General features: G+C 53.4%; 2 protein-coding genes across 2 annotated transcripts; one reads left to right on the plus strand and one right to left on the minus strand.

The window, feature by feature from the left end:
- Positions 1 to 10260: 10260 nt before the first annotated feature.
- PGAP3 (post-GPI attachment to proteins phospholipase 3) lies at positions 10261 to 22722 on the plus strand. The gene is made up of 8 exons (XM_080680558.1): positions 10261 to 11134; positions 12361 to 12458; positions 13800 to 13952; positions 19704 to 19766; positions 20875 to 20936; positions 21111 to 21247; positions 21508 to 21712; positions 21881 to 22722. The coding sequence occupies exons 1-8, from the start codon at positions 10954 to 10956 to the stop codon at positions 21930 to 21932; spliced, it is 951 nt and encodes a 316-aa protein (XP_080536684.1). The 5' UTR covers positions 10261 to 10953; the 3' UTR covers positions 21933 to 22722.
- Positions 22723 to 24320: 1598 nt separating this feature from the next.
- PNMT (phenylethanolamine N-methyltransferase) lies at positions 24321 to 26222 on the minus strand. The gene is made up of 3 exons (XM_080677237.1): positions 25668 to 26222; positions 24962 to 25169; positions 24321 to 24845 (listed from the first exon to the last, which is right to left on the minus strand). The coding sequence occupies exons 1-3, from the start codon at positions 25861 to 25863 to the stop codon at positions 24404 to 24406; spliced, it is 846 nt and encodes a 281-aa protein (XP_080533363.1). The 5' UTR covers positions 25864 to 26222; the 3' UTR covers positions 24321 to 24403.
- Between the last annotated feature and the right edge of the window lie 34 nt (positions 26223 to 26256).

Below are 26256 nucleotides of genomic sequence, written 5' to 3' on the forward strand. Positions count from 1 at the left end.
GAGGACGCCTGTGTAACTGGGCATCCTTCCTTTTATTTGCCAAATCTGGTCACTCTGGTTGGAATGCCTCAGCCAAGAGCCCGTGTGTGCTGCTCAAAGGGGGGGACCAGAGGCACCTGCTGGGAACTGAAGAATGGACAGTAGCATTCCTTCCTTTTTTCTTTCTTTTTTTTAAATCCTCACCTGAGGATATTTTCCCATGCATTTTTAGAGAGAGTGGAAGAGAAGAGGAAAAGACAGAGAGAAATATCGATGTGAGAGAAACACATCAATTGGTTGTCTCCTGCACATGCCCTGACCAGGGCCTAGGCTGGGACGAGCCTGCAGCCAAGGCTGATGCTCTATCCACTGGGCAAAACAGGCTAGGGCCAGTCTTTCTTCTTTAAAAAAATGTTTATTGATTTGAGAGAGAGAGTGAGGAAAACAGAGAGAGAGGAAGAAAGAGAGGGAAACATCGATTTGCTGTTCCACGTACTAGTACTTATGCATTCATTGGTTGATCCTTGTATGTGCCCTGAGTGGGGATCTAACCTGCAAGCTTGGCATATCTGGATGATGGAGCTAACCGGACAGGGCTGGACACTAGCCTTCCTTAATCTGCTTGCACATTCCCTAGCATGGTGACAGGCGGGCACTTTCACAATAGGGGGCATGGAGAATAGGGTGCTCTGGGATCAGAGAGACCTGGGTTCAAATTTCCACTCCACCACAGGTGAGCTGTGTGACCTTAGGCAAGTGACTGAACCTCTCTTAGTCTGCTTGCTCACTGGTAAAAGACCATCTGGCGTTCTGTGGTACGGGTTAAAGGGTAATGCTACAGAAGCACTCAGCACAGTACTTCCCGTAGTCATTCCTCAATAAATGGTCTCAGGGGTAGTGTAGACTGCTGCAGATCTAGATTTTGTGGGGCCTGAAAGTTACAAAATTTGGGAGCTTCCTTTTAGGAAAAGGAATACAAAAGTTATGAACACAAAAGTGGATGCATGCTCCAGCTCTAACCAGTGATAGTCAAACTACAGGCCAAGTTCTATTAGATTCTAATAATTAGAAGGTCAGTCATTAATCCAATTTAGATAATTTAGACAATTTTTGTTTGTTTGTTTGTTTGTTTAAGAAATAGAACGGAATGCCCTGGCCTGGTAGCTCTGTCGGTTGGGGCATTGTCCCGATGCACCAGGGTTGGGGGTTCGATCCCTGGTCAGGGCACATGCAGGAGTCAACCATGGGTGGGCACACTGATGGGTGGAACAACAGTTCAGTGTTTCTCCTTCCTCTCTCTCTCTCTCTCTCTCTCTCTCTCTCTCTCTCTCTCTCTGTCTCACACACACACACACACACACACACAAATCAATAAATAAAAATTTTAAAAAGAAATAGAGTGGAATCGAAAAGATGCATGACATCACATGCAGGGTGGGTAAAGGAATGTGTGTCCTGGTGATGAGGCCAATGGATTTATTCCTTGAATGATACTCATAAACGTTCCAGAAATCCTGCTGTGTATGGAGACACAGCTGCCCTCTGGGGTGGGCACCAAAACCCCTCTTTTCTCGCCGAAACCGGTTTGGCTCAGTGGATAGAGCGTCAGCCTGCGGACTGAAAGGTCCCAGGTTTGATTCCGGTCAAGGGCATGTACCTTGGTTGCAGGCACATCCCCAGTAGGAGGTGTGCAGGAGGCAGCTGATCGATGTTTCTCTCTCATCGATGTTTCTAACTCTCTATCCCTCTCCCTTCTTCTCTGTAAAAAATCAATAAAATATATATTTTTTTTAAAAAAACCCTCTTTTCTCTAGGGTTCAAGTTAAGAGTTAGAGAGGGTGAGGGTCAAGGAAACAGGCTCAAACGAGTTAACCAATTTGTCCAGGACCCTCTCCTGGCTAACGAGGAAAAAGTCGAACAGCCAGCAAAATCACCCCCTCCCCCTCACCCCATCACACAGCCCAGCACCTGGTCAAGGTGCTCTCAGCCCTTCAGGGTGAGAAGACAGTGACCTGGCTCCAAGCATCACTTGCTGGTCACACACTGGACAACTTGAACCTGGGCTTGGGTGCATTCAGCCTTCAAGAGACCATCAGGGTGTTAGGGTCCCCCAGGCCCCCTGACATTGAGTTAGGAGGGCTGGTCCAGCCAGGAAAGCTGCTGTGACAGCTTTACTGGGCCCCCTACTCTGCGCCACTCTCTGTCCTAGAGCCCGAGGAGGCAGGTGTTATCTGTCTCTGTTTTACAGAAGAGGAAACCTCAGGTTCCCAGATAATGGGAACTGAGGCATGAATGAGGCTTTGGCTTCATCCATTCCACTCCAGAGCCAGAAGGAAGGGTACCATGAACCCACCTTCACCCCATGCCCCCGCAGGGGATCCAGAGGAGGGCCCTCCAACAAACCCGGGATACTGCCGGTCCCACGCGCCTCTCCTGCCCAGCCAAGCCAAGCCCACCCTCTCTGCATCCCCATCCCTGAAGGAAACCCAAACTGCAGACAATGGTCCGTCGGAGTGGGCTGCCAAGGGCGGGGCGGAGCCAGCGGGCCGGAGTGGGATAGGGAGGAGCAGAGGTCTGAACTCACGCTCTGGGGAGGAGGCTCAACAAGGGCCCAGGCTCCCAGAGAGAATGAGCCCATTCAGAGCTGGGAAGGAAGGGGAAAAAACCTTGTCTGATGTTTGACAAGAGGAGAGGAAGGGGGGCGGGGTGGGCCCTGCGGATTCGCTTCTCCCCTCCAGTGCCCCTCCAGCAGGGCCTGGCAGGAGAGCCAAGGAAAGAGGATGTCTGAGGGACAAAGGCTGGGAGGGGAGGGCGCTGGGGGAGGGCTGGAGTGGGGGGACCCACGTGGTTGCTAGAGGAGCCTGAGAGTTGGCCAGCAGGGTCCAGTAAGGACCCGGGAGGAAGACAACAGGGCAGAGGGGAGCCAACCAGGGGCCGGAGGACAGATGCATGAGATCCACACGAGAAGGTCTTTGGTCAGTGGAGGTGACCACTGGCACCAGAGAGGCAGGAAGGGGCTCTGGCTTAGGGAAGGTGACCTCCAAGGATCAACAGACTGGGGTCTGGAACCAGCAGCCTGTGAAATGCCAATCAATCATTGACCAGCCACTGAGACTGGGGGCCTCAGGAGACTCTGTTGTGTGTGCCTGTGCGTACGTGTGTGTGTGTGTGGCGCGCGCGCGCGCGTGTTGGCACCAGAGTCTCCTCCCTCTGCCTTCCTCACCTGCCAGCCTGGGTCAGGATTGAAAACAAACAGAAAAAGGGAGGAGGCGGTTCACAGTTCACAGTCCGAGGTCCAGGCCACACACTGGGGCCTCCCCACAGGGCCTCGGGTCTGGGATTGCTGGGAAGTGTCTGTATGAGTTAGTTCCTGGGGAAGGGCCTGCAGAGAGCGGGCACCAGGCCCTTTACACTGGAGAGTAACTTGGAAGGTTTTGATAAGAAAATCTGTTCTTCCAGCCCTAGCCGGTTTGGCTCAGTGGATAGAGCATCGGCCTGTGGACTGAAGGGTCCCAGGTTCAATTCCGGTCAGGGGCATGTACCTTGGTTGCGGGCACATTCCCGGTGGGGGGTGTGCAGGAGGCAGCTGATCGATGTTTCTCTCTCATCGATGTTTCTAACTCTCTATCCCTCTCCCTTCCTCTCTGTAAAAAATCAATAAAAATAGCCAAAGCCGGTTTGGCTCAGTGGATAGAGCGTCGGCCTGCGGACTGGGGGGTCCCTGGTTCGATTCCGGTCAGGGGCATGTACCTTGGTTGCGGGCACATCCTCAGTGGGGGGTGTGCGGGAGGTAGCTGATCGATGTTTCTCTCTCATCGATGTTTCTGGCTCTCTGTCCCTCTCCCTTCCTCTCTGTGAAATATCAATGGAATATATTTGAAAAAAAAAAAAAAGAAAGAGAAAAATATATTAAAAAAAAAAAAAAAGAAAATCTGTTCTTCCAAAAGGTGGCCTTTTAAGAATACTTGCAACCTGGAAGGTTAGCCCCAGTCCCGAGGTTAAGAAGGAGCACGTCAGACAAGCTGACCCTGGGCATGCTGACCGCCTCCCTCAGTCCCTCTCACCCCCATCTCGGCGTGCAGGCCCAAGACCTTCCTCTCTCCCTAGACTGTTCTGCCAAGACAAAAATCGCTCTGGGCCCCGGCCGGTATGGCTAAGTGGCAGAGCGTCGGCCCTCGCACCGAAGGGTCACGGGGTTTGATTCCCAGTCGAGGGCACATACCTGGATGGCAAGTTCAATCCCGTTCCAGTTGGGCAGGAGGCAACCAATCAATGTGTCTCTCTCACATCGATGCTTCTCTCTCCCCACTCCCTCACTTCCTTCCACTGTGTCTAAAAATCAATGGGGAAAACATCCTCGGGTGAGGATTAACAACAACAACAAAACCTCTGTTCTCTCAGCCTCACCTGGCTTTAATGCATGAACATAAAGGACATGTGCCTTCCGTCCTGGCCTGTGCATACAGGCTGTCAGGGTGTGTGTGCTGCCACTTAACATGCACTTGGGGAGCTCTGGCTGGACTGGCTCAGTGGTAGAGCACCAGCCCGTGCACCCAAGGGTCGCAGGTTCGATTCCTGATCAAGGGAACATAATTGGGTTGCAGATGTCTCTCTCTCTCTCTCTCTCTCTCTCTCTGTGTGTCTCCCCATCCCTTCCATTTTCTCTAAAAATCAATGGGAAAATATCCTCGGGTGAGGATTAACAGCAACAAACAGCTGGAGCTCGTTCCTAAAAGTGTCACTGAACTTTGTGGCCTTGTACAGGCTTCACTTTGTCGTCTGAAATACGAGAGTTTGATTGAATGGTTTCTGGTCCCCAAGTTTCACCATTTGGAGTAGGGAGCAGTGACCCCTTCAAACCCCCATGCTTCTCCCTTAAAGCCCTCTTGAACCGTCCCTCTGCCAAATTTCCAATTCTTTATTTCACAAGCACTGGTTCTTCCCGCTCCATTTAGCCCTTTAGAACCCGGAGCTCATCCCCCTTCTGCTGGACATACCACCGGGGCTGTGAATGAGGACCTTCTGGCTTTTGATTTGAGGAAGAGAAGATAGTAGGGGGGTTGGGAACAAGTCTCCCCAGAATGCACCACCCTGGCAGGCAGTTGATTTGAGCTGAAAATAGTCAAAGCCCAACAAACTCTGAACGAGTTATTGTTTCGCCTTCCCTTCACCTGTCCACAGGGAGTCAGAGGAGAGATCCTGCTTAGGAAGCCGCCTTAGTTAGCATAGCCACCTTAGCACGTGGGAATGAAGTGTGGCAGGCAGGGGGGACCCAAGCAAAGGCCTGTGTGCCAGATTGCCCTTGTCCCATTGTTTCTAGGTAGCCCTGCAAGAATTTGTTTACCAAATGTTTGCTCATTTATTTTTTATTTTTTATTTTTTGTCTATGAATTGCCTACCTCCCCTTCTTTGGCCCCAAAATCACATAAATACCTCATTTTACCCATCGTCTTTGGAATTTTCATGCTTATGTGAATTCATCCGTGGGCACTTATTAAACTTGATTTTTTTTCTTGTTAATATGCTGTATATCTTTTTAAAATTTTATTGATTTTAGAGAAAGAGAGGGAGGGTGGGAGGGACATCCATTTGTTGTTCCACCTATTTATGCATTCATTGGTGGATGTCTGTCTGCGTCCTGCCTGGGGATCGAACCCAAAACCTTGATGTATTGGAACGATGCTCTAACCAACTGAGCTACCTGGCCAGGACTCATGCTGTATGTCTTTTGAATTACTTCACCAGTCACAAGTACTAAAAGAGTATGAGAAAAATTTCCCTCACCCCAACACTAAGAAGCTTCTAGAAGCATAAAACTATGGCAATCATGATGACCTGATGTGGGGGGACAATTCTAGTTTCAAACAATTTTATTCACTGAACCCACATTGTTTTTTTCTCTTTTTCCTCGCCCTTTGCAGCCCATCATTCTTTAAGATCGACCAATTTCTCTTCCCATACGTCTACGATGATTTTCCCGGTTACACCGTTCTGAGGGCCACCACCAGCTGGTCTAAGCGCCATCAGTTGTCCTTGAAGGAAGCACTTGTCTTTGATCTCCCAGTGCTGCTCTCCTCCGCTTTCAACTCCCCCCCCCCCACCCCTCCTTCTTCCCCTCAACAGTGAAAGTAAATGTTTTAAATAAAAATCAGGTCATTTAGTTCACTCCAGGGCTAAAACACCTCCCAGTGGCTTCCCCTTGCCTAAGCCTTTCACCTTGACCTTCTTCTATGTTTTTCAAAGATGCCAAGTGTGTTCCTGCCTTCGGGCCTTTGCACTGGCTGTCCACTGAGCCCAGAACAGTCTGCCCTGAGGTGTTTGCACAGCCGGTTCTTTCTGGTTATGCAGGTTTCGGTTCAAACTGTTACTTTCTCAAAAAGGCTTGCTCTGACCACTCAAGGTAGTCTCTCCCTCCCTCCCCACCCCCTTACTTCTCTCTCTCTCTCTCTCTCTCTCTCTCTCTCTCTCTCTCACTATTACATGATCCAATTATATAACTCAACACTTGTGACTATATACAATTTTTTAAAACATTTTTTCCTACCCTAGCCAGTTTGGCTCAGTGGATAGAGCGTTGGCCTGTAGACGGAAGGATCCCAGGTTCGATTCTGCTCAGGGGTATGTGCCTTGTACCTCAGTTTGGTTACAGACCCCCTCCTGGCCCGGCCCTGGTCGGAGACGTGCAGGAGGCAACCAATCGATGTATTTCTCTCGCATCGATATTTCTCTCTGTCTTACCCTTTCTCTTCCACTCTCTAAAGATCAATGGGAAAATATCTTTGGGTGAGGATTAAAAACGACAACAACAGAACACATTCTTCTTTCTTTTTAATTGATGATATATACTGATGGTACAAAATTTAAAAGGTATGAGAATAAAAAGTGTTCCTCACTTCCCTGTAAGCCAGACACAGTTTCACTACTGTCCAGTTGCAACAACTATTTCCACTTTCTTATGTCTTTCTAGATATATCCTCTAAAAGAACAAACACCATATACTCTTATTTTTCTTCACATGAAGTAACATGTATAGACACACACATATACACACACACATACCATTCTTTTTTTAATTTTATTTTATTGTTTAAAGTATTACATAAAGTAGTACATATATCTCCCTTTTTTCCCCATTGACCCTCCCCCAGCCTCCCTTACCCCCTATCACATGCCCTCATCCCCCCCCCCCAGTGTCTTGTGTCCATTGGTGTGCTTATATGCATGCATACAAGTCCTTTGGGTGATCTCTTTCTCCCTCTCCCCAACACTCTCCAGCCTTCCCGCTGTAATTTGACAGTCTGTTCGATGCTTTACACACATACCATTCTACATCTAGCTTTTCATACTTAGCAAGAATATGAATATTTTCCCATGTCAGAGCATTACAAATCTGCTCCATTCCTATTAATTTTTGTTCAGGATTCCATTGTAACTGAATGGATCTCTCTCAGTTAATGTAATCCATTCCCTATCAACATACGTTTTGTTGTTTCCTTTCCTATTGAAAATAACCAACGATGTTGCCATGAATAGCTTTGTACTTATACCATTTTGCACTTGTGTAGATATACCTAGGAGAAAAGTTGCTGGTTGGAGGGTTTGTACAAGTTGCTGGTTTAAGGGTGATGTATAATTGATAGTCTGATAGTGCTAAATTATCCTATATGGTGATCATACCAATGTGCTCTTACATTAGCAGGGAAAGTATCTTAGTCTTTTGTTTGATACTTGTTTATTGCCTGTCTCCCTTCTGTGACCATGAGAAGGACAGTGTCCTGTTCACTCTATATCCAGAGCCTCACACCTGCTAAACTGCAATACATATTTGGTGAATAAAGAATCTTCATTGTAGGCTGTCCCCCAATTTTTGTTCTAAGAATATAGTCAGTTTGCCTATGAGCCTGCAGAACACTGAACTGTTTGCTTTGTCTTCCTCCTCCCTAGACTGGGAACCATTTCTGATGCGTCTTTCTTTTTCCTTGTGCAACAGCTGACACACAGTAGGGCTTAATAAGCCTGAGTTGAAGGAATGAATTGATAACTTTGAAGGCTGTGACTCACATAGGAAAGTCAGGAGCAGATGAAGCTCAGTGGGGAAGAGTGGCCCTGGACTGAAAAGTTGGGAGAGGGAGAGGCCCCTAATGATCTAGAGATGCAGGGCTGTGCTGAGAGAGAAAACCCACAGGAGATGTCCTAGAGAGAGCGCGCCCCACCTCCCACCAGGGCAACATGACAGAAGTCTCCACTCTCGCCCTCCACCTGACCTTTGGATTGTTTTCCCCATCAGGCATGTAAATTTTTTTTTAATTTTTAAAAAAATATATTTTATTGATTTTTTACAGAGAGGAGGGAGAGGGATAGAGAGTCAGAAACATCGATGAGAAGAGACACATCGAGCCGAAACCGGTTTGGCTCAGTGGATAGAGCGTCGGCCTGCGGGCTGAAGGCTCCCGGGTTCGATTCCGGTCAAGGGCACGTACCTTAGTTGCGGGCATATCCCCAGTGGGGGGTGTGCAGGAGGCAGCTGGTTGATGTTTCTCTCTCATCGATGTTTCTGGCTCTCTATCCCTCTCCCTTCCTCTCTGTAAAATATCAATAAAAATATATTTAAAAAAAAAAAAAAAAAAAGAAGAGACACATCGATCAGCTGCCTCCTGCACACCTCCTACTGGGGATGTGCCCGCAACCAATGTACATGCCCTTGACCGGAATCGAACCTGGGACCCCTTGAGTCTGCAGGCCGACGCTCTATCCACTGAGCCAAACCAGTCAGGGCAGGCATGTAAATTTGAGTTATCAAGAACCTAAGAAATGTTTGAGCCCTGCTGAACTAATTTTCAAAGTTAGCTCCAAAATATAAGAAAAAATATAAAAATTAATATTTTAATAAATGTATATAAAATATAACAATATGTCAACTATTAACAGCAACTCAACTATATATAGTTATTTGTAAGTTTTATTTAATGTGGGATATTGCCACATTATATTAATGTGTTTGATATAATATAGAATGAGCCGAAACCGGTTTGGTTCAGTGGATAGAGCGTCGGCCTGTGGACTGAGGGGTCCCAGGTTCAATTCCGGTCAAGGGCATGTACCTTGGTTGCGGGCACATCCCTAGTGGGGCGTGTGCAGGAGGCGGCTGATTGATGTTTCTTTCTCATCGATGTTTCTAGCTCTCTATCCCTCTCCCTTCCTCTCTGTAAAAAATCAATGAAATATATTAAAAAAAAAAAAAAAAGAATGAGGTTTCCGAAACTGGAAACTTGAAAGTGTTTTTAAAAAAAACATAGTGCCTGGCCTGTGTGGCTCAGTGGTTGAGCATCATCAACCTATGAACCAGGAGATCACGATTCAATTCCCCATCAGGGCACTTCCCCAGTGTGGGCATGCAGGAGGCAGCCGATCAGTGATTCTCTCTCATCATTAATGTTTCTATCCCCCTTCCCTCTCCCTTCCTCTCTGAAATCAACAAAAATATGTATTTTAAAAAATAAACCCTTTTCGTTAATTTGGAGTTCTCTCAAAGAGAGAATCCTGTATTATAAAAGGACTAGTCTAGCAGCTGCAAAGTAGTATTCGCACCTGATTGTTTCTGATCAGCTCCGGGAAGGGCTGAGGGGTTGTTTTGTTTATTTCAGCTTCCCAATCCGTAACCACCGTGCTCAACTCCAGGGGACACTATACAAATACAATATGAATGGTGCCTCCTGGAGTTGGGCCTTGCCTGGCTTGTGGTGGAGGTAAGGGCTCAGGAAATGTTTGTTTAATGTGTAAGTGAATGCAATCCAATTTTACTTCCTGCTCATTTCACCTCCCAAGATAAAAAGAAAAACTTGACTAGGGTTAGGGTGAGGAGAGTAGGAGAGGAGGAAAGTCAGTCATTAACACACACACACACACACACACACACACACACACTAATTATGGACCTAACTAGGAGCTTCCACGCTCCATGGAGATGGGTGTGTGTGAGTGTGTGTGTGTTGGTGGTAGTGCAGGGTGGGGGAATGCTAAAGCAAGTATCCTATCCCTAAAGTCCTCCCCTTAATCTTCCTTGAAATATTACACCGCTCCTATTTTCAGTGTGTTCTGAATCATGCGGGCGATTTGACAACCCTGGAGGTGCACCCGAAGTCTTACGTTTAATTACTTTGCTCATTCATTTAAAAACAAACAACTCGTCCGGAACGCCTGCCTGGGGAAAACAGACCGCTGTGTGGTGTATCACCCCCCACGTGCTATCACCCTCAGCAGTGGTGTTTAAACCGAGGCCAGGAGAACGAAAAGGAGTGAGAATAAGACGGAAACAGCCGAGACAAAGCCAGGAGGCTGGAGAGACACGGCCCTTTGAGGCAGGTCTGGGGGAGGGGGCTGACGAAGACCAGTGGGCAGGGGCCAGATCGTGCAGGGCTTGGGGGGGGGGGGGGTGTCATTTTATCCTGAGGTAACAGGGAGCCAGGAAAGAATTTTACGAAGGAAAGTGACAGGGTCAAATTTGAGTTATTGGAAATGGAGCGCGGACTGGAGGGAAAGAAAGAAGAGGCGGGGAGACTCGTTGAGAGGCTGCTGAAGCGACAGATGGTCTTTAACCAGGGCTGGTGTTGGTGCCAGAGGAGATGGAGACGACAGGTCGAGGATATTAGAAAGTGAAATCCAACAAGGCTGGTGACAGAAAAACAGCCCGACCTCAAACAGAGACCCCGGGGAAGCAGGAAGATGGATGTTGATAAAGGACCACTTTACTTTGCGCCTTAATCCACCTGGCGTCCTCTTTCCCTAAACCCAGTCGCCTCTTTATATGGAAATGACAATAAAACAAGGGGCGGGGCAGACGCCCACGAAAATCCGGGTACTTTTTATTTAAACGAAGTAGACGTCAGCGGAGAGACGAAGAAAATCAAAGTACTTCCGGTTACTCCGGATGTGAAGACGCTAAGCTCCTCCGCCGGCGGAGGGCCAAGGTGAAGGATGGCCGGGCGGACCGCGCGGCTGGTGCTGCTAGCCGGAGTGGCCACGCTAGCCAGCGGCTCCCAGGGCGACCGCGAGCCGGTGTACCGCGACTGCGTGCTGCGGTGCGAGGAACGGAACTGCTCTGGGGACGCGCTGAAGCACTTCCGCTCCCGCCAGCCAATCTACATGAGCCTAGCAGGTAAGCCCCGCCCCGTGAGCCACGCCCCTCGCCTTGGCCCCGCCCCTCTCACCCCCGCAAATACCCCTCTGCAATGTCTGGACCTTAATTTCCTACCCAGGACTCATTGTGAGTGTGAGTGGAGCCCCAGGATAACGAGAGGCTCATCATTCAGTTTTATTTTTCCAGAAACTCTCATTTACTTTATATTTATTCAGTCAAACGGGTACTTATTTAATCCTTCAGAGTACAGGACCCTGGAATGACACTGAAATCAAACCAGGGTTCTGCCCTTCCATGCTCATAGTCCCCATGGGGACCAGCTTCTCAGGGGCAAGGTGCAGGATGACTCGAGCCATAAAGGATCTTTAGATTAAGCAACAGGACCATATAGGGGAGGAAGGATTCCTTTCTAGCATTGAGGGTTTGGGGGCAGCGATCATCTTAGAACATCTTGAGAAGGAAGGGCTTCCCCGGGGGATACATTACATTTGGACCTGTGGCCATAGTGGGCACCTTCTGTGTGACAGGTGTCAAAATAGTCCATTTTAACAACCCTCTGAGGTGGATTCTGATTTTACAGATAGGGAACTCAGAGAGGTTAAGTGCCTGCCCAAAGTCACACAGCCAGTAAGTGGTATGTAGAGTTTCCAGTTCTGGCCCGTTTAACGACAAGTTCGTTCTCTTTACTATCCCTTTCCAATCTAGACAGAGGAAACAGAGCGTGGAGGCTCTGGGCAGATGAAGGCACATCCAGAGGGCTTAGTTTACTCAGGGAGCGGGATGCATAAAAAGGAGTATTGGGCAATAAAGTTGGAAAGACAACTTGGGGCCTTAAAAGTCAGACTGAAGAATGTGGGCTTTGTTTTTATAGGAGGGGGTTAAGATGGCAAGTGTTCCTCCCTGGTGAGTGAGAACAAACCCTGAGTTCAGGAAAGGCAAGCATAAACCCGGGAATCCATAGATGAGTCCGTCAGATGCCAAGATCCTCGTCTTGAATGAAAGGAGAAGAAACATCTCTGTTTGCTGCCTATATACCTCCACCCCCTAGAGCACACACATGCCCCTTTCCTTATGTGTATGTCCCATCTCCTATCCATCCAAGCGGGAACCTAGAATTTTGAGATTTTTTCTAGTTCTCTTCAACCTGCAGACTCTGTTGGCCTGCATTCAGGTTTAGGCCCTATTCAAGCTCTCTCTGTGCCTCCCATACTGGGTAGTTCACTAGGCCCATTTATCTGTTTCAGGCTGGACCTGTCAGGACGACTGTAAGTATGAGTGTATGTGGGTTACCGTTGGCCTCTACCTCCAGGAAGGTCACAAAGTGCCTCAGTTCCATGGCAAGGTGAGTTGGAGGGTCGGGGAGGGAGATGGCGGTAGTGTGGCGGGAGTAATATAACGCCCCCGCCCCGAGTTGGACTACACAATCTGAAGGGTGGGGTAATCTGTATTTGTTACAGGTGCCTGTTCTTCTCAGAATATGCTGGTTTTCATATGGGAATTGGGTGGGACCAATGTGTCCTGCCTCCAGATTTGGAATAAGATCTAGGGTCTCCTCAGAGAGTGGTGCTGGGCTTCTTAGAGTTGTTGGATGCCCACCTTGCTGCAAGGACACATTCCCTCACCTACCACAGCATCTTCTCTGCTGCTTCTTCAGTAGGAGCCTGGATTAAGAGAGCAATACCCCTCAGATCGCCTAGGGAGGACACTGACATCAAACCAGGGTCCTGCCCTTTTGATATGATAATGATATTTTTTAAATATATTTTTTCTTTTTCTTTTTTTTAAAAATACATTTTATTGATTTTTTTACAGAGAGGAAGGGAGACGGATAGAGAGTTAGAAACATCGATGAGAGAGAAACATCAATCAGCTGCCTCCTGCACACCCCGTACTAGGGATGTGCCCGCAACCAAGGTACATGCCCTTGACCGGAATCGAACCTGGGACCCTTCAGTCCGCAGGCTGACGCTCTATCCACTGAGCCAAACCAGTTAGGGCTTAAATATATTTTTTCTTGATTTCAGAGAGGAAAGGAGAGAGAGCTAGAAATATCAATGATGATGCGGGGGGGGGGGGGGTCAATCGGGGAAAAAGGAGACATATGTAAAACTTTAGACAATAACAATTTTTTAAAAAACATATCAGTGATGAGAGAGAATCATCAATCGGCTGCCTCCTGCACGCCCCCGACTGGGGGTCCAGCCCACAACTCAGGCACGTGATCTCCTCATAAGTTGACGCTCAACCACGGAGCTACACCGACCGGGCATGATCCGATAATGATCTTGTTCCAGTCTGTAGTTGGCAAGAATTATTCTCCCTAGTTTGTCACAGAGTAAGCTGTGGCTCAGAGGGCTGTGGTCAGAGGTAGAGGAGGGATGAGGACCACTGTCTTCTGGATGGCAGGACTATGCTGTTTCTACCACGCCTTACTGAGCCATCTATACCGGCCCACCCAGTCTTCCCAGAGACCAGGCTTACAGTGCCGAACGCTGGCCAGGATGGAGGGGTGACCCTCAGCCAGGGCGGGAGTGACTGACTCAACGGGACTGAACCTGAGGCTTTGGCCAGGTCCAGAGCTAAGGACCCAGCTGAGGAACTATTGGTGCAGCAAGTCAACGATAGGTGGGCCCAGCTGGGGGTTGCTTGCCCCTCAGGCCCCCTCCATGTGTTCCTTTTTCAGTGGCCCTTCTCCCGGTTCCTGTTCTTCCAAGAGCCAGCTTCTGCTGTGGCCTCCTTCCTGAATGGGCTGGCCAGCCTGGTGATGCTCTGTCGCTACCGCACCTTCGTGCCGGCCTCCTCTCCTATGTACCCCACCTGCATGGCCTTCGCCTGGGTAGGTACCCTGGCAGGATTCTTGCTTTACACCCTCATCTAGGAAAGAGAAACACTGAGATCCCCACTCTCACCCTCTAGGGCTTCCACCCACCAAGCTTCCCCTCTGTTTTCCAGGACTAGAGTTGCAGTTGAGGGGTGGTCAGGCTGGGAAGACAAGGGGAAGGTGCTGAATCGGGCCTTGCCTTTCCAGCAGAGTCCTAGGCCAGGCTGTTTGGGAAGGAAGGAGAGAGGAAGCCACTAAAAGCACCAATAGGGCAGTTGACAAACATAGAAGGGAGATGGTGGTAGGAAGCCACAGGTCTTTCCAAGGGCCCCTCTGGAGGACCTGAAGCAATCTCAGCTCTAGCTCCGGCCGGGAAGCAGTGGCAGCCACAGCACTCCCTCTAGCTCCCAGCCTGGTCTTAGACCAGCCGGGGGAAAGCCGAAATACGTTCCATCTGAGTATCTGGAGGAGGCTCTGAGCTTCACAGTGTGACTGGCCAGAGCTGCCTCTGTAAGCCTTAGGGAAACGGTCTCCACTCACTCACCTTCCTGACATAAAAGCAGCCGTTCATTCACAGGTTGAGCACCTACTGTGTGCCACTCACGCTGTTGGGTGCTGGAGATCCAAATGTGCATAAAAACAGATGGTTCCCTGCCCTCTGGTACTAATCCCACAGTTGAATGTAGAAGTTCAGTGGAAGAGAGGTGTTGTAGGCGCATGTGCTAGGGGACTAGATCCGAATGGGACAATCAGGGAAGGCTTCCCTGAGGAAGGGGCAGGCAAGGAAAGATCAGAATGGTAAGTGAATGTTAACTAGGTGAATTCAGGGAAAATAGAAGTCATTGTCTATGGAGAAGACTCAGAATGTGCACAGGCAGGAGAGAGCTCAGGTTATATGAGGACCTAAATGGCCAGGAGGCCTGCCATGCAGGGAGCCAGGAAATGGGGTGTGAGCCTGGTGAGTGGGTGGGCTGGGACAGGGCCCGCCCATGAGGAGCCTGGGGGTACATTGGGCGCAGCGGTCGCCAACCGGTGACCCGCGGGCCACTGGTGGTCTGTGAGGTCCGAAAGGTTGGCGACGGCTACCTTAAGGCACTTCAGATCTTGACTTGCAAAGCATCAGGAAGCAATGAGGATCAGAGAGAAGGAGTTTCATGAATAGATGATTTGGAAAACTCATTTTGGCTGCTGTATAGAGAACAGATTGGAGGGGGCTAGCAGGTTTTAATATATTTTTATTGACTTCAGAGAGGAAGGGAGAGAGAAAGAGATAGAAACATCAATGATGAGAATCATTGATCGGCTGCTTCCTGCCTGCCCCCCACTGGTGATCAAGAAGCCACCTGGACATGTGACTGGAATCGAACCGTGACCTCAGAGGGTCCCAGCTTGTCTTCATGCCTTATGGTCATTTCAGGAGCCCTGTCTGCATCTCCCCGATTCTCGGATCTTTCATTCCACTGTCATCTGCCACTCAGCTTCCTTCTTGCTGGGGTGTCACACTTCCCGGGAGTATCCGAGGACCCTCAAGGACAGAGCAGGCACTGTGAGGTTGGGAGAGGCAGACACTTGGGGTCTGTGTCTCAGGGCGCCCTACAGAACACTGTTCTGGGGCATGGAATCCCCTCATGCCATCTGTAGGCCTTGAGGGACAGAGTATCAGCATCCACGCTCCCTTTAATGATCCAGTTTGGATTTTACACTTGATCTTTCGTCCTGTGTTTGCAGGAGGGAGGGATCCTGCCTGTAAGGAGGGTGTGGCCGTGGACTTTGTCCTGGGCTGGGTCCTCTGAGCAGTGGGGCTCCTGATTTCTGTTGGGGTGGGGTAAGAAGGCCCCTCACCTGCTCCAGGTTAGACGTTGGGGGGGGGGGGTTGTCTTAATCTTTTCCTTTGGGAAATGAGGAGACCCTGCCCCCAGCAGGGCTAATGCAGCGTTGAGGTTTAGGTCTGAGCTCTGCTGCGCTATGGGCAGGCTTCGGGGGAGCCCTTCAGAGCTCTGAATACCACAGACCTTTGACTTGATGGCACTGGGAGCCCCTGCTCTCTGCCAAAGCTCGGAGGCCAAACCAGTTCCTTGCCCCTTTATCCCACAAGGAAAGGACCTCAGGGGTAGAGGTGAGAGTGGGGTCCCAGGAAAGCCCACCTGCAGGATGATTTGTGGAGGTGGGGGCTGCCTGGGCTCTTCTCCTGCTGAGGAAACTTCAAGAAGAGATGGGTTGAGGCTGCAGCAGGATGAGGGTTAGACTTCAGGAAGGACTTTCCAACCATCACACAAGAGCCCGTGAAACCAGCAATGGCAGGAAATCAAACAATCCTTTTGGATGGTGTAAAAAGCCCACCTCCTCCCCTCTCCATCCGCCTCTTCCCTATCTCTCTCAGGAGTGAGCTGGGGCAGGCTTGCCCTGCCTTGCATGAAGCAGGGGGTGAGACACTGTGGCCTCTGGTGGGGGGGGGTGGTGCAGGATGGCAGCAGGCGTCATATTTAACATTCTGCCTCCCCCACTTCTGAGACACCGAGCTATTTAAAGACCCACTTGTTCCCACCACCATGGTGTCAGTGACAGCCCCGAGCACTGGGGCTTAGCACAGGGGTCGAATTCCTGACAGATCTGGCTCGCTTGGCATCCAACCAGTTTCACGGCTGTGATATTTTTGTCTCAATTTTCTTATTTTCCAACAGACTAAAACAGTCTCCTGCTCTCCCTCCACCCAGCCTTCCCTGTCCCCTTCATTTCCACCCTCACTGGCACCCGGCCCCTGGCCTCCCCTTCCCTCAGTGTTTACAAGAAGTTCTTGGCGCCTGCTGGGCCAGCCCATCCTCCTCCTGGTCTGTCTGATTGGCCAGTCACCTCATGTGCCTCCCCATTCTACTGGAGCTTGGCTAAGGAGTCCAGGAACAGCGGGACGCTTGCATCTCAGGGGCTTTCCCTTCCTTCTGCGTCCCATCCCTCCGTCCACTTCACTTGAGTCTTGGTTACAAGCTGAGTGAAGGGAGCTGGTGTCTCTTCAGTGCCTCCATGGGGGTAGTAGCTCAGGAGCCAGGAGGCGGGGGCTCTTCCCATCGCTGAGGTGTCTGTGTTCTGTGATCAGAGACCCATGGTTTGACCTGGTACATTGGGACCCTTAAGGAAGAGGAAGAGGGGGTCAGGTAAAGGGAAATGGTGGGGGGTCAGCTTGCTGGACATGATGGAGGAAAACGGACATTTATGTGGCACCTACTGCATACCAGGCCACAAGTAACAGCAGCCATTTGAGTGGCTTCTCTGTGCCAGGCATTTCGGGGACATCATCCTCAGCACCCTCAGGCAGTGAGTGCTCTTATTAACCCTGTTTTGTCGGTGAGGCAGCTGAGGCACGGAGAAGCTATTTGCTCTTTAGGGGCTAAGTCAGAACTTGAACCAAGGGCCCATCTCTTTGTAAAGGCTCCGACACTCTGCCCCCAGCCTGGAACTGGGATGGGCCTGGGCAGCTGTGCGGAGACCACCTCTTCTCCACCTGGACTTGCCTGACCTATAGGGAGAGTGGGAGGCAGACTTGGCCTCTCGGGTCTGTGGAGAGGTGCGAGGGTCTCCTGCTGGTCATCAAGGTGGGGAGAGACAACACCTCATGTTGTACCCTGTCCTGGGCACTGGGCTGTGCACTGCACCTGTATTACTCCTTAAATCCTTGTCAACACTGTTATCATTCCCATTTCACAGATGAGCAAACTGAGGCCCAGCAAGGCTAAACAACCTGTCCAAAGACACAGAGGGAATGCAGAGCTGGAATTTATTTTTTACAGAGAGGAAGGGAGAGGGATAGAGAGTTAGAAACATCGATGAGAGAGAAACATCAGTCAGCTGCCTCCTGCACACCCCCTACTGGGGATGTGCCCGCAACCAAGGTACATGCCCTTGACCGGAATCGAACCTGGGACCCTTGAGGTCCGCAGACCGATGCTCTATCCACTGAGCCAAACCGGTCAGGGCAGGCCCTTCATTCTTAATGACACTATCTTTCCAGAAGAGGAGCTCCCCAGAATGGGACACTACCCAGTGGAGAGGGGACTTTTCAGGGGTACGGAGGCAGTTGAACAGGGGACCAAGCAACCCCCACTCCTATGCCCTACAGCTCAGCCCTGGCCTTGGGCAACCCCCCCCTCCCCTGCTCTCAGTGTTCCAACCGCCACTTAGCTCAGTCTTTTGTCACCCCCCCCCTTCCTGCCGGATTACAAGGAGGCCTGGCTGGCTTCCAGTCCCTTCTGCCTTCCCCTCCACCCCCCTCTCACACTGGCTCCGGGGCCATTCTCCCCAAGGATGTCCCTGTCCCAGGCCTGCCTCGGAGACCTGGCCCGCGTCATCACTGGGTCTCCAGCCCTGAGCCTGCTCCTCTCCCCAAGCTGACTCTGAGCATCACACTTGGTGGGAGCAGCGTCCAAGAAGCCACCCTGTTCTGTCCCATTTCTAGCCTCCAGATCCTGCCTCCATTGCCGTCTCTGGGGAAGGGGCAGCACGAGGGCTGGGACAGGAAACAACGGGACCTAGAATAACCACCTGCCATCAGGGCTGGAAAGGGAGGAAGGAGCATGGGCAGCCTCATTTGTCCCGGGTCTTGAGGAGCGTAAACAGGGAGATTCAGCCCAGCTGGCCCCTTCCCATTCTCTCAGAGGCCCCCTGGGCCTGCAGGAGGGACCATCCTCTGGCCGAGCTTCCTGCTGCAGTACCTGATGGAGAGTGGCTTCTTCGCCTGCTCCCTCGGTCCCCTGCCCGGCCAGTTTTCCTGGTGTACTGGACCCAAGTGAGCCGCTCCTGCCTTTCCCATCTCCGGCAGGGTTGTCCCACCCTAGCGCATCCCTCCCCACCCCCAGGGCATCCAGGCTGGCTGCTGCTTCCTTTGACTGGTTGTCACTGATTTCCAGCCCTTCCGCCCGGTCCAAGTATGTATGTCGGCCCCAGTCCACCCTTCTTTCAGTAATGTGGGCCTCTGCATGGATACAGCGGTCCCTAAAAGAAGTGCCAGCACCAAGCCCACGTGATCTAGGGCTCATTTGCCAGACGATGTGTACTCTCTCCCGGCAGTGAATTTCCAGGAAGAAGGCATCAGCTGCTCCCCTGGGCCCTTCACCACCACAGCCTCTCCAGCCCTGCTCCTCGCTTCTCCCAGAACTCGGGAGCAGCAGCCACTGGGCCAGCGGGTTGGGCCGGCCCAGCCAGGAGGAAGCTGGGCTCGGTTGGCGGCTGGCGGAGCCTCCTCCTCCTCCTCCTCCTCAGAGACTTGGCCCCAGTGGGATCTGCTTGATCTCCCTCTCTTGCTTGCTTGCTCCAGACACACCCCAAGCTGGCTCGAGCCCCTCCACCCCACCCACTTCATTCCCGCCCCCAGAGGCTGAGGTCACTGGCTCCCCTGGCCCAGGTGGGGCTGTCTTCACCTGCCAGTTGGGGAAGGAGGCGAGGCCCCCCCAGGGGCTGTTGTCTTAGGATTGAGTAACCAGGGAATTTGACTTGGCCAGAACTGGTTCCCAGGCCAAGCCAGAAACCTGTGGAGGCTTCAAACCCCCACTCCCTGGGGGGGGCGGGGGGGTCAGTTGGGAAGCTGAGCCTGAGGGAGCTGGGCCAGGTGGGAGGGGAGGGACACAGATCTGTTTGGTGGGCTCCAGGAGCAAGTGGGAGCACAGTGCTCTGCTCTGAAGAGCCCCTTCCCAAAAGTGGGACAGGTGTGAGCCCTCTGGGGGGGTCTTTCCCACCTTGGGGTGCCACACTCACCAGCCACCTCACCTCCCTCCTCAGGTCTCCCTCAATGCTTGGTTCTGGTCCACAGTCTTCCACACCAAGGACACGGACCTCACAGAGGTGAGCACCCTCCTGTTCCCTCGCTGCGCCCAGAGGGGTGGGGGACCTCACAGAGGTGAGCACCCTCCTGCTCCCTCGCTGCGCCCAGAGGGGTGGGCGGAGCCGGCACTGTTTTCCTGCTGACTCTGCTGCGGGAGCCCTGTTCTGTGCTGGGCATTGTCAACCTGTTAGTGCACTTGAGCCTCACTCAGCCCTATGAGGTAGGTGTGATGATTATTGGCTCTTCTTTTTTTAAAAATGCGTTTTTTATTGATTTCAGTGAGGAAGGGAGAGGGAGAGGGAGATAGAAACATCAATGATGCCCTGACCAGTTTGGCTCAGTGGATAGAGCGTTGGCCTGCGGACTGAAGGGTCCCAGGTTCGATTTCGGTCAAGGGCATGTACCTTGGTTGCAGGCACATCCCCAGTAGGGGGTGCGCAGGAGGCAGCTGATCAATGATTCTCTCTCACTGATGTTTCTAACTCTCTATCCCTCTCCCTTCCTCTCTGTAAAAATTAATAAAATATTTAAAAAAAAAAAAAAAGAAACATCAATGATGAGAGAGAATCATTGATCAGCTGCCTCCTGCACGCGGCCCACGGGGGATCAAGCCCCCGGGCATGTGCCCTTGATCAGAATCAAACCCAGGACCCTTCAGTCCACAGGCCTACGCTCTGTCCACTGAGCCAAACCAGCCAGGGCTTGGCCTTTCTTAGCTGATGAGGCAGCTGAGCCTTGGAAAGGCGAAATCACGTGGCCTGGGTCGCCCAGCAGTGAAGGGGCGCAGAGCCCACAGCTGTGGGGCTCCGACTGCCTCTGGACCCCAGGCACGCTGTGATGCTCTGGAGTCTTGGCAGGCACCCTCCGCCAATGCCGCTGAAGCTTCCCTGCGCGAGCAGTGTTGTAAAGTTGTGTTATGTGCATACACGGTTCAGTCTGTCACCTTCAGAAGCGAAGCAAGAGGCAGAAGCAGCAGGAGACACCAACCCCACGGACCATAGGCGGGGCCTCGGCCACCCCTCCTTGTCCCAATCCCCGGTGGGTCCTCTGGATCCTGCCCTCCAAGAAGCCTCGTCCACCTCCTACACCCCTCCCGCGGGCCCCTCATCCTTTTCTCCCTGTCCTCAGAAAATGGACTACTTCTGCGCCTCCACCGTCATCCTCCACTCCATCTATCTGTGCTGTGTCAGGTGAGCCCACCGTGGCTGCGGGCCCAGGCCCGGGGAGGGTGGGAGGCCTGCCCAGCTGGCCTGTTGGTGGGGGAGTACAACATCCATGTACTGATGTTGGGGTGAGGCGATGCCTCCGGGAATGCCATTGGGGGCGGGCCACCCTCCATCTGAGCAGCTCTGGATGGTGGGCAGGACTGTGGGGCTGCAGCGCCCAACGGTGGCCAGTGCCTTTCGGGCCCTCCTGCTGCTAATGCTGACCGCGCACGTCTCCTACCTGAGCCTCGTCCGCTTTGACTATGGCTACAACCTGGCGGCCAACGTGGCAATTGGTGAGACAGGGCTGGGGCCCCGGGGGTGGAACAGCTGCAGAACTGCTGGCTTGCGGGGAGGAGTTGATGCCATTCCTAGAGAAGGAGGTTCTAAGAGAGCCTTGGGTGGGGACGGGAGAAGATTTGGGGCAGAAGAAAGGAGAGACTGGGCGGAGAGTCTGAGGTGATCCTGGGGTCAGAGGGCCCAGGGGCAGGGGTGGCTTTGGGGGAGGGGGGGAGTGGAGGAGGTCCAGGGAGTGAGCCTCTGCCCCCTCCCCCAGGCCTGGTGAACTTGGTGTGGTGGCTGGCCTGGTGCTTGCGGAACCGGCAGCAGCTGCCTCACGTGCGCAAGTGCATGGCGGTGGTCCTGCTGCTGCAGGGGCTGTCCCTGCTCGAGCTGCTGGACTTCCCGCCTCTCTTCTGGGTCCTGGATGCCCACGCCATCTGGCACATCAGCACCATCCCCGTCCACGTCCTCTTTTTCAGGTGAGTACTCGCTGCCCAGGGCTCGCCTTCCTTGTGCCCTTCCTCGCCTCTCTTACGGAGACAGTTCTCTGCTGCTTCGCCCCCTGCCGCTTGCCTGCGCTCACCCCGCCCCGCCACCAGGGGGCGCCCTCGGGGCTGGGCTTCAGTGGCTCCTTCCTCTGCTCACAGCTTCCTGGAAGAGGACAGCCTGTACCTGCTGAAGGGATCGAAGCTGGACTGAAGGCCCGGGAGCGAGTGTGCCCTCGTGGGGACTCTGCCCGCCCCCTGCTGGCTCCTCTTCTCCCCAGCCCTTGCGGTGATTTATTTTTTGAACTTAGACATGAAGGATGTGGGCCCGGAATCATGTAATAGGCCCACCACCTTGCTCGCCCCACGTGGCCCTCACAGGCATGTGTTGGGGCCTGGCCTCTGAGCATCTGGGGCTAGAGGATGGGCAGCCCCTCTGGTTCCTGAACTGAACTGTGTTCTTAGCTCCGCCAAGAGGAGAGCTGCCTCTGTTTTCCCATCAGCCACCTCCTCACATTCCCTCACCACCGCCTGTGGTTGCCAGAGACCTCTGTCCAGCTGGGAGACCGGGTACCAGGCCTTCTTGGATGCAGTGGGATTTCCTCCTGTTACCCCCGTGCGGTCCTCCAGGGACCACTAGGTGGCACTAGACGCTTGCTCTTTCGCTGCCCATGTTTCCAGGCCCGATGCATTCCACCCCATGGGGTCTTGAGAGACCAAGCAGTTGGGACTGGTAGGCACAGGCCTGGGTGTGTGGGATGTTGGGTGGGACAGTGTGTGAACCCTGGCCTGGTGCAGTGTGGAGAGTGGAGGCGTCGGGTGGGGGGGCGGTGTGAGTGATTTTAAAGTGTGTGTTGTTAAGCCCTGACCGGGCCTTAAAGCTCAGCTGGTTAAAGCGTCGTCCCGACGTGCCAAGGTTGTGGGTTCAGTCCCCGGTCAAGAAACAACCAATGAATGTACAAATAAATGGAACAACAAGTCGATGTTTCTCTCTCTTCATCTCTAAAATCAATAAAAATTTAAAAATAAAGTGTGTGTGTTGGGGGAGCAGGCAGGTTAGTGTGGGTTAGGGGAATATACATGGACTGAGTGTGAGTGCAGGGGAGTGTGCCACAGTGAGGGGAGGCTGGAGCAGGATGAGGGGATTCAGTCACCGTCAATAACCATTTATTGAGCGCCAACTCTGCACAAAGCCCCAAGATCTGGCTGGGGGTGTGGGTGTCCCGGATGCATGTGTTGGTGGATGTGTTTGTCTGGGGCCCCCTCACTTTGCAAACCACAAAGGTGCCCCATACAACTCAAGATCACCCTCCAGAACCAGAACCAGAACCAGCCCTTTGGGAGGCAGAGGGAGGAGGGATATGGGGATCCTCTGGGCCCCTCCAGCCTCCCTCCCTCCCCCACCCCAATGCCCGGCCTGCTGAGCCCTTTTGCCAGAGCCCTGACCCTCAGCAGGGGGAGAGGCAGTCTGAGGCCACACTCTGCCTGCACCCTGGCAAAGGTGAACCCCGCTAGTCGCTGGCAGTCCCCGTCCATTTCTGCTCCACAAGGATAGAATGTGCAGCTCCAGAAACTTCCATCCAGAGGCAGTCTCTGTGAATGGAGCAGGAGCAGGACTGCTGGTCCTGTGTGTTATCCTGCGCTCACCTATGGATTCTTGCTCTTTGCCTGCTGCCTTGTCCCTCCTGGGGCCACTATGCTAGGTCTCCAACTGCAGGGACTTGGGTGGCCCATGGTAATTTATTTTGATCCTGAGAAGTATTTTAAGGTCGGAGGGTAGCAGGGACTTACTTAACACACCAGTTTTCAGCCTCAGCTGCCCTTATTCAGCTCATGTGTGGAGGACGGGCTGGAGGGGAGGAGGAAACAGTGCCGGCTGGCTGGAGGTAGCGGACAGGTGGGGTCGCTCTGCCTAGGTCTGTGGGGGTGGGGGTGGCAGGGACCAGACACAGAGCAACAGCAGAGCCACAGAGCCCCGGTCCAGCTGTGGGGGAGCTGGCGGAGGGAGCTGCTGCTTGTTCTTCCTCCCACTTCCCTGGGTCCTGGTTTGTGCCTGGACTGTAACCCTGCCCCTGGCAAGTTCCACTTCAGTCTCCTAATTCCCCATCCCTCTGGTCTGAGCCATTATGAGCGGCACCTGCAAACCGGATAACAGGACCTGCTGCTGAGTGTGAGAACCAATGGACTAGACAGGGGTGGGCAAACTTTTTGACTCAAGGGCCACAATGGGTTCTTAACCTGGACCGGAGGGCCGGAACAAAAGCATGGATGGAGTGTTTGTGTGAACTCATATAAACTCAAAGTAAAGGAGCGGAGGGGAGACCAAGAGAACCGGATAGAACAGCCAGATCCGGCCCGCGGGCTGTAGTTTGCCCAAGGCTGGAGGTGCCTGGCACACAGCAGATGCTGGCTGAGGTCCCTCTGACCTAAGCCTTCCTTAGTTTGGGGAAGATGCATGATACAGAAATCTATGTTCATGGGAGCTTCTGGAAAACAAAGGCTAGGGTGGTGCCTCCCCCCTCCCCTCCCCCCACAACACAAGAGAGAGCTCTGGGCCCTGTAGCTTCCCAGGAGAGCCACAGACAGCACTGACACACAGTAGGACAGACATTTCTTTATTAGGTGCCGCCTCAGGTAATAGGGAATCTGATGGCTGAGGGCTGCCGGCACTGGGTGCACAGGGCCTCACACCCCCACCTTCTTCTGGGCCCAGGCAAAGAAGATGCCCTTGACATCGTCTACGCCTGTTCGAAGATGGGCAGGCATGGTGTAGGTGCGGAGGTCTCGCACCTTGTAGCCGCTACACACCAGGGCCTCCCTCACCTCCTCCTCACACAGGGGCACCACCACTAGCCTGGCCTCCCCAGCCAGGTACCAGGACTCCTCCAGGGCCCCGATGAGGAGGAGGTGCCCCCCAGGCCTTAGCAGTGTAGTGATGTGGTCCAGGGCCCTCTGGAAGCTGGCAAGGTCAGGGCTCACCGCCTCCAGGCAGAAGGTAGAGACCAGGGCATCGGCAGGCAGGGGCGCCAGGCTCCCAGCGCCCAGGGGCTGGGGCTGGTGCACATCGATGGGGAGGACCCGCTTCACCCTGGCTCGCAGCTGGCGCTCCTTCTCCTGCCATGACTCACTGCGGGGACAGAGGATATCATCAGGGCCCGGGACGCCCCAGGCTCAGTCCTCTGTTGCCTTCCCAGCACACTCCATGGGCAGGCCCCTGCCAGACCCTCCTGCCCTCACCCTTACCCTTTGCCCTCAATGAGGCAGACGTGCTGGCTGTACACGCTCCAATCAAAGGCCCCAGGCTCTTCCCGCAGCCAGAGCCCCAGCTCCTGCCGGTTCACTTCCAGGAAGTCTGTCATGGTGATGTCCTGGAAGTGGGCGCAGGCGCTGAGCAGCTGGTATATGGTGGGGCCTGAACCAATGTCGATGAGGGTGTGTCCAGACACCTCACCTGGATGGGGCAGAGGAAGAGGGTCCTGGTGCCTGCCTGGCCCTGCTTCTCCCTCCCTCCTCTCCTCTCCCTCCCTCTCTTGCTTCTTCCTCTGTGTGTCTCTATCTGGAAAAAGCATTGGCTCTGGAGTAGGACTAACCAGAGTCCTAAAAACATACCTTGAGAAGGGAGCTTAACTGTAAAAGCGTACCTACCTTCTAGGGGTACAAAGTGGGGAAAGCCTGGGGTGCTGGCGTTTCTCCCCGGAGTCTCTTTCTCTCCCAATCTCTGTCTCTCTTTCTCCACGTCCCTCCTGATCTCTGTCCCGCACCGTCCACCTCACCTTTCAATTCTGAGCATCCTCCCGCTCCCCACCCCGTGCACGGGTCTCTCTCCTATCGCTCCTCTTCCTCTTCTGTTTTCACCTCTCAACTCCCCGCTCCTCGGTCCCCACCGGCTCTCCCGCGCGCCCCTTCGGCTCCCTGCTGACTCCTGGTCCTGCGTGTGCTCCCCGCTCACCTGTGGCGAAGGTCTGCGCCAAGCAGCGCAGCTTCCAGGGCCCGACGCCGGCAGGGCTCCGCAGGTCCCCCCGCGGGGGCGCGTAGTTGTTGCGGAGGTAGGCGCCGGGCTCGAAGCGCTGGTAGGCCGAGGCCACCTCCGCGAGGCCCGGGTGCGAGTCCTGGGCTGCTCCCGCAGCGGGACTTGGGTCTGCCATGCTCCTGCTGCTCCCGAGGCCCACCTGGTGCCCCGCTGGCCTCGCAGCCCCTTTATCTGCGGCTGGACCCCCGCCCCATCCCTCTGCTGCTAGGGCTGGGGTGGGGCGGGGCGGAGCTCAGAACCGCCCGGGGCCACACGCGCTGCGTCTCCCCCACCCCATCCATCTCCCTTAGTGTCCCGGCTGCAGACAAGCGGGGGGTGGGGGGGACGGCGGCCCCCGCGGGAACATCTGTCCCCGCCCCTGCCCACGTTTCCTCCGCCGCCCTCCACGCTTTGCCCACCTGGCCTGCTCCAGGGCCCGCAGCTCAGCTTCCCACCCCATAACCCTGCGATCCCCCGCAACCCCCCGCAGCCCCCGCGCTCTCCTCCCGCCCCCACGGCCCTGCACCCC

Source organism: Plecotus auritus (assembly GCF_963455305.1).
Source record: "Plecotus auritus genome assembly, chromosome: 7".
Lineage (NCBI taxonomy): Eukaryota > Metazoa > Chordata > Mammalia > Chiroptera > Vespertilionidae > Plecotus > Plecotus auritus.

Bases quoted from the DNA above. Each gene is read 5' to 3' on its own strand.
- PGAP3 (XM_080680558.1), top strand. From the start codon at position 10,954: ATGGCCGGGCGGACCGCGCGGCTGGTGCTGCTAGCCGGAGTGGCCACG. The intron at 12,459-13,799 runs GTGAGTTGGAGG...TTCCTTTTTCAG, and splicing joins TGCCTCAGTTCCATGGCAAG to TGGCCCTTCTCCCGGTTCCT. The intron at 20,937-21,110 runs GTGAGCCCACCG...GATGGTGGGCAG, and splicing joins ATCTATCTGTGCTGTGTCAG to GACTGTGGGGCTGCAGCGCC.
- PNMT (XM_080677237.1), bottom strand. From the start codon at position 25,863: ATGGCAGACCCAAGTCCCGCTGCGGGAGCAGCCCAGGACTCGCACCCG. The intron at 25,170-25,667 runs GTGAGCGGGGAG...TGCCCCATCCAG, and splicing joins GGCGCAGACCTTCGCCACAG to GTGAGGTGTCTGGACACACC. The intron at 24,846-24,961 runs GTAAGGGTGAGG...CTGTCCCCGCAG, and splicing joins TGCCTCATTGAGGGCAAAGG to TGAGTCATGGCAGGAGAAGG.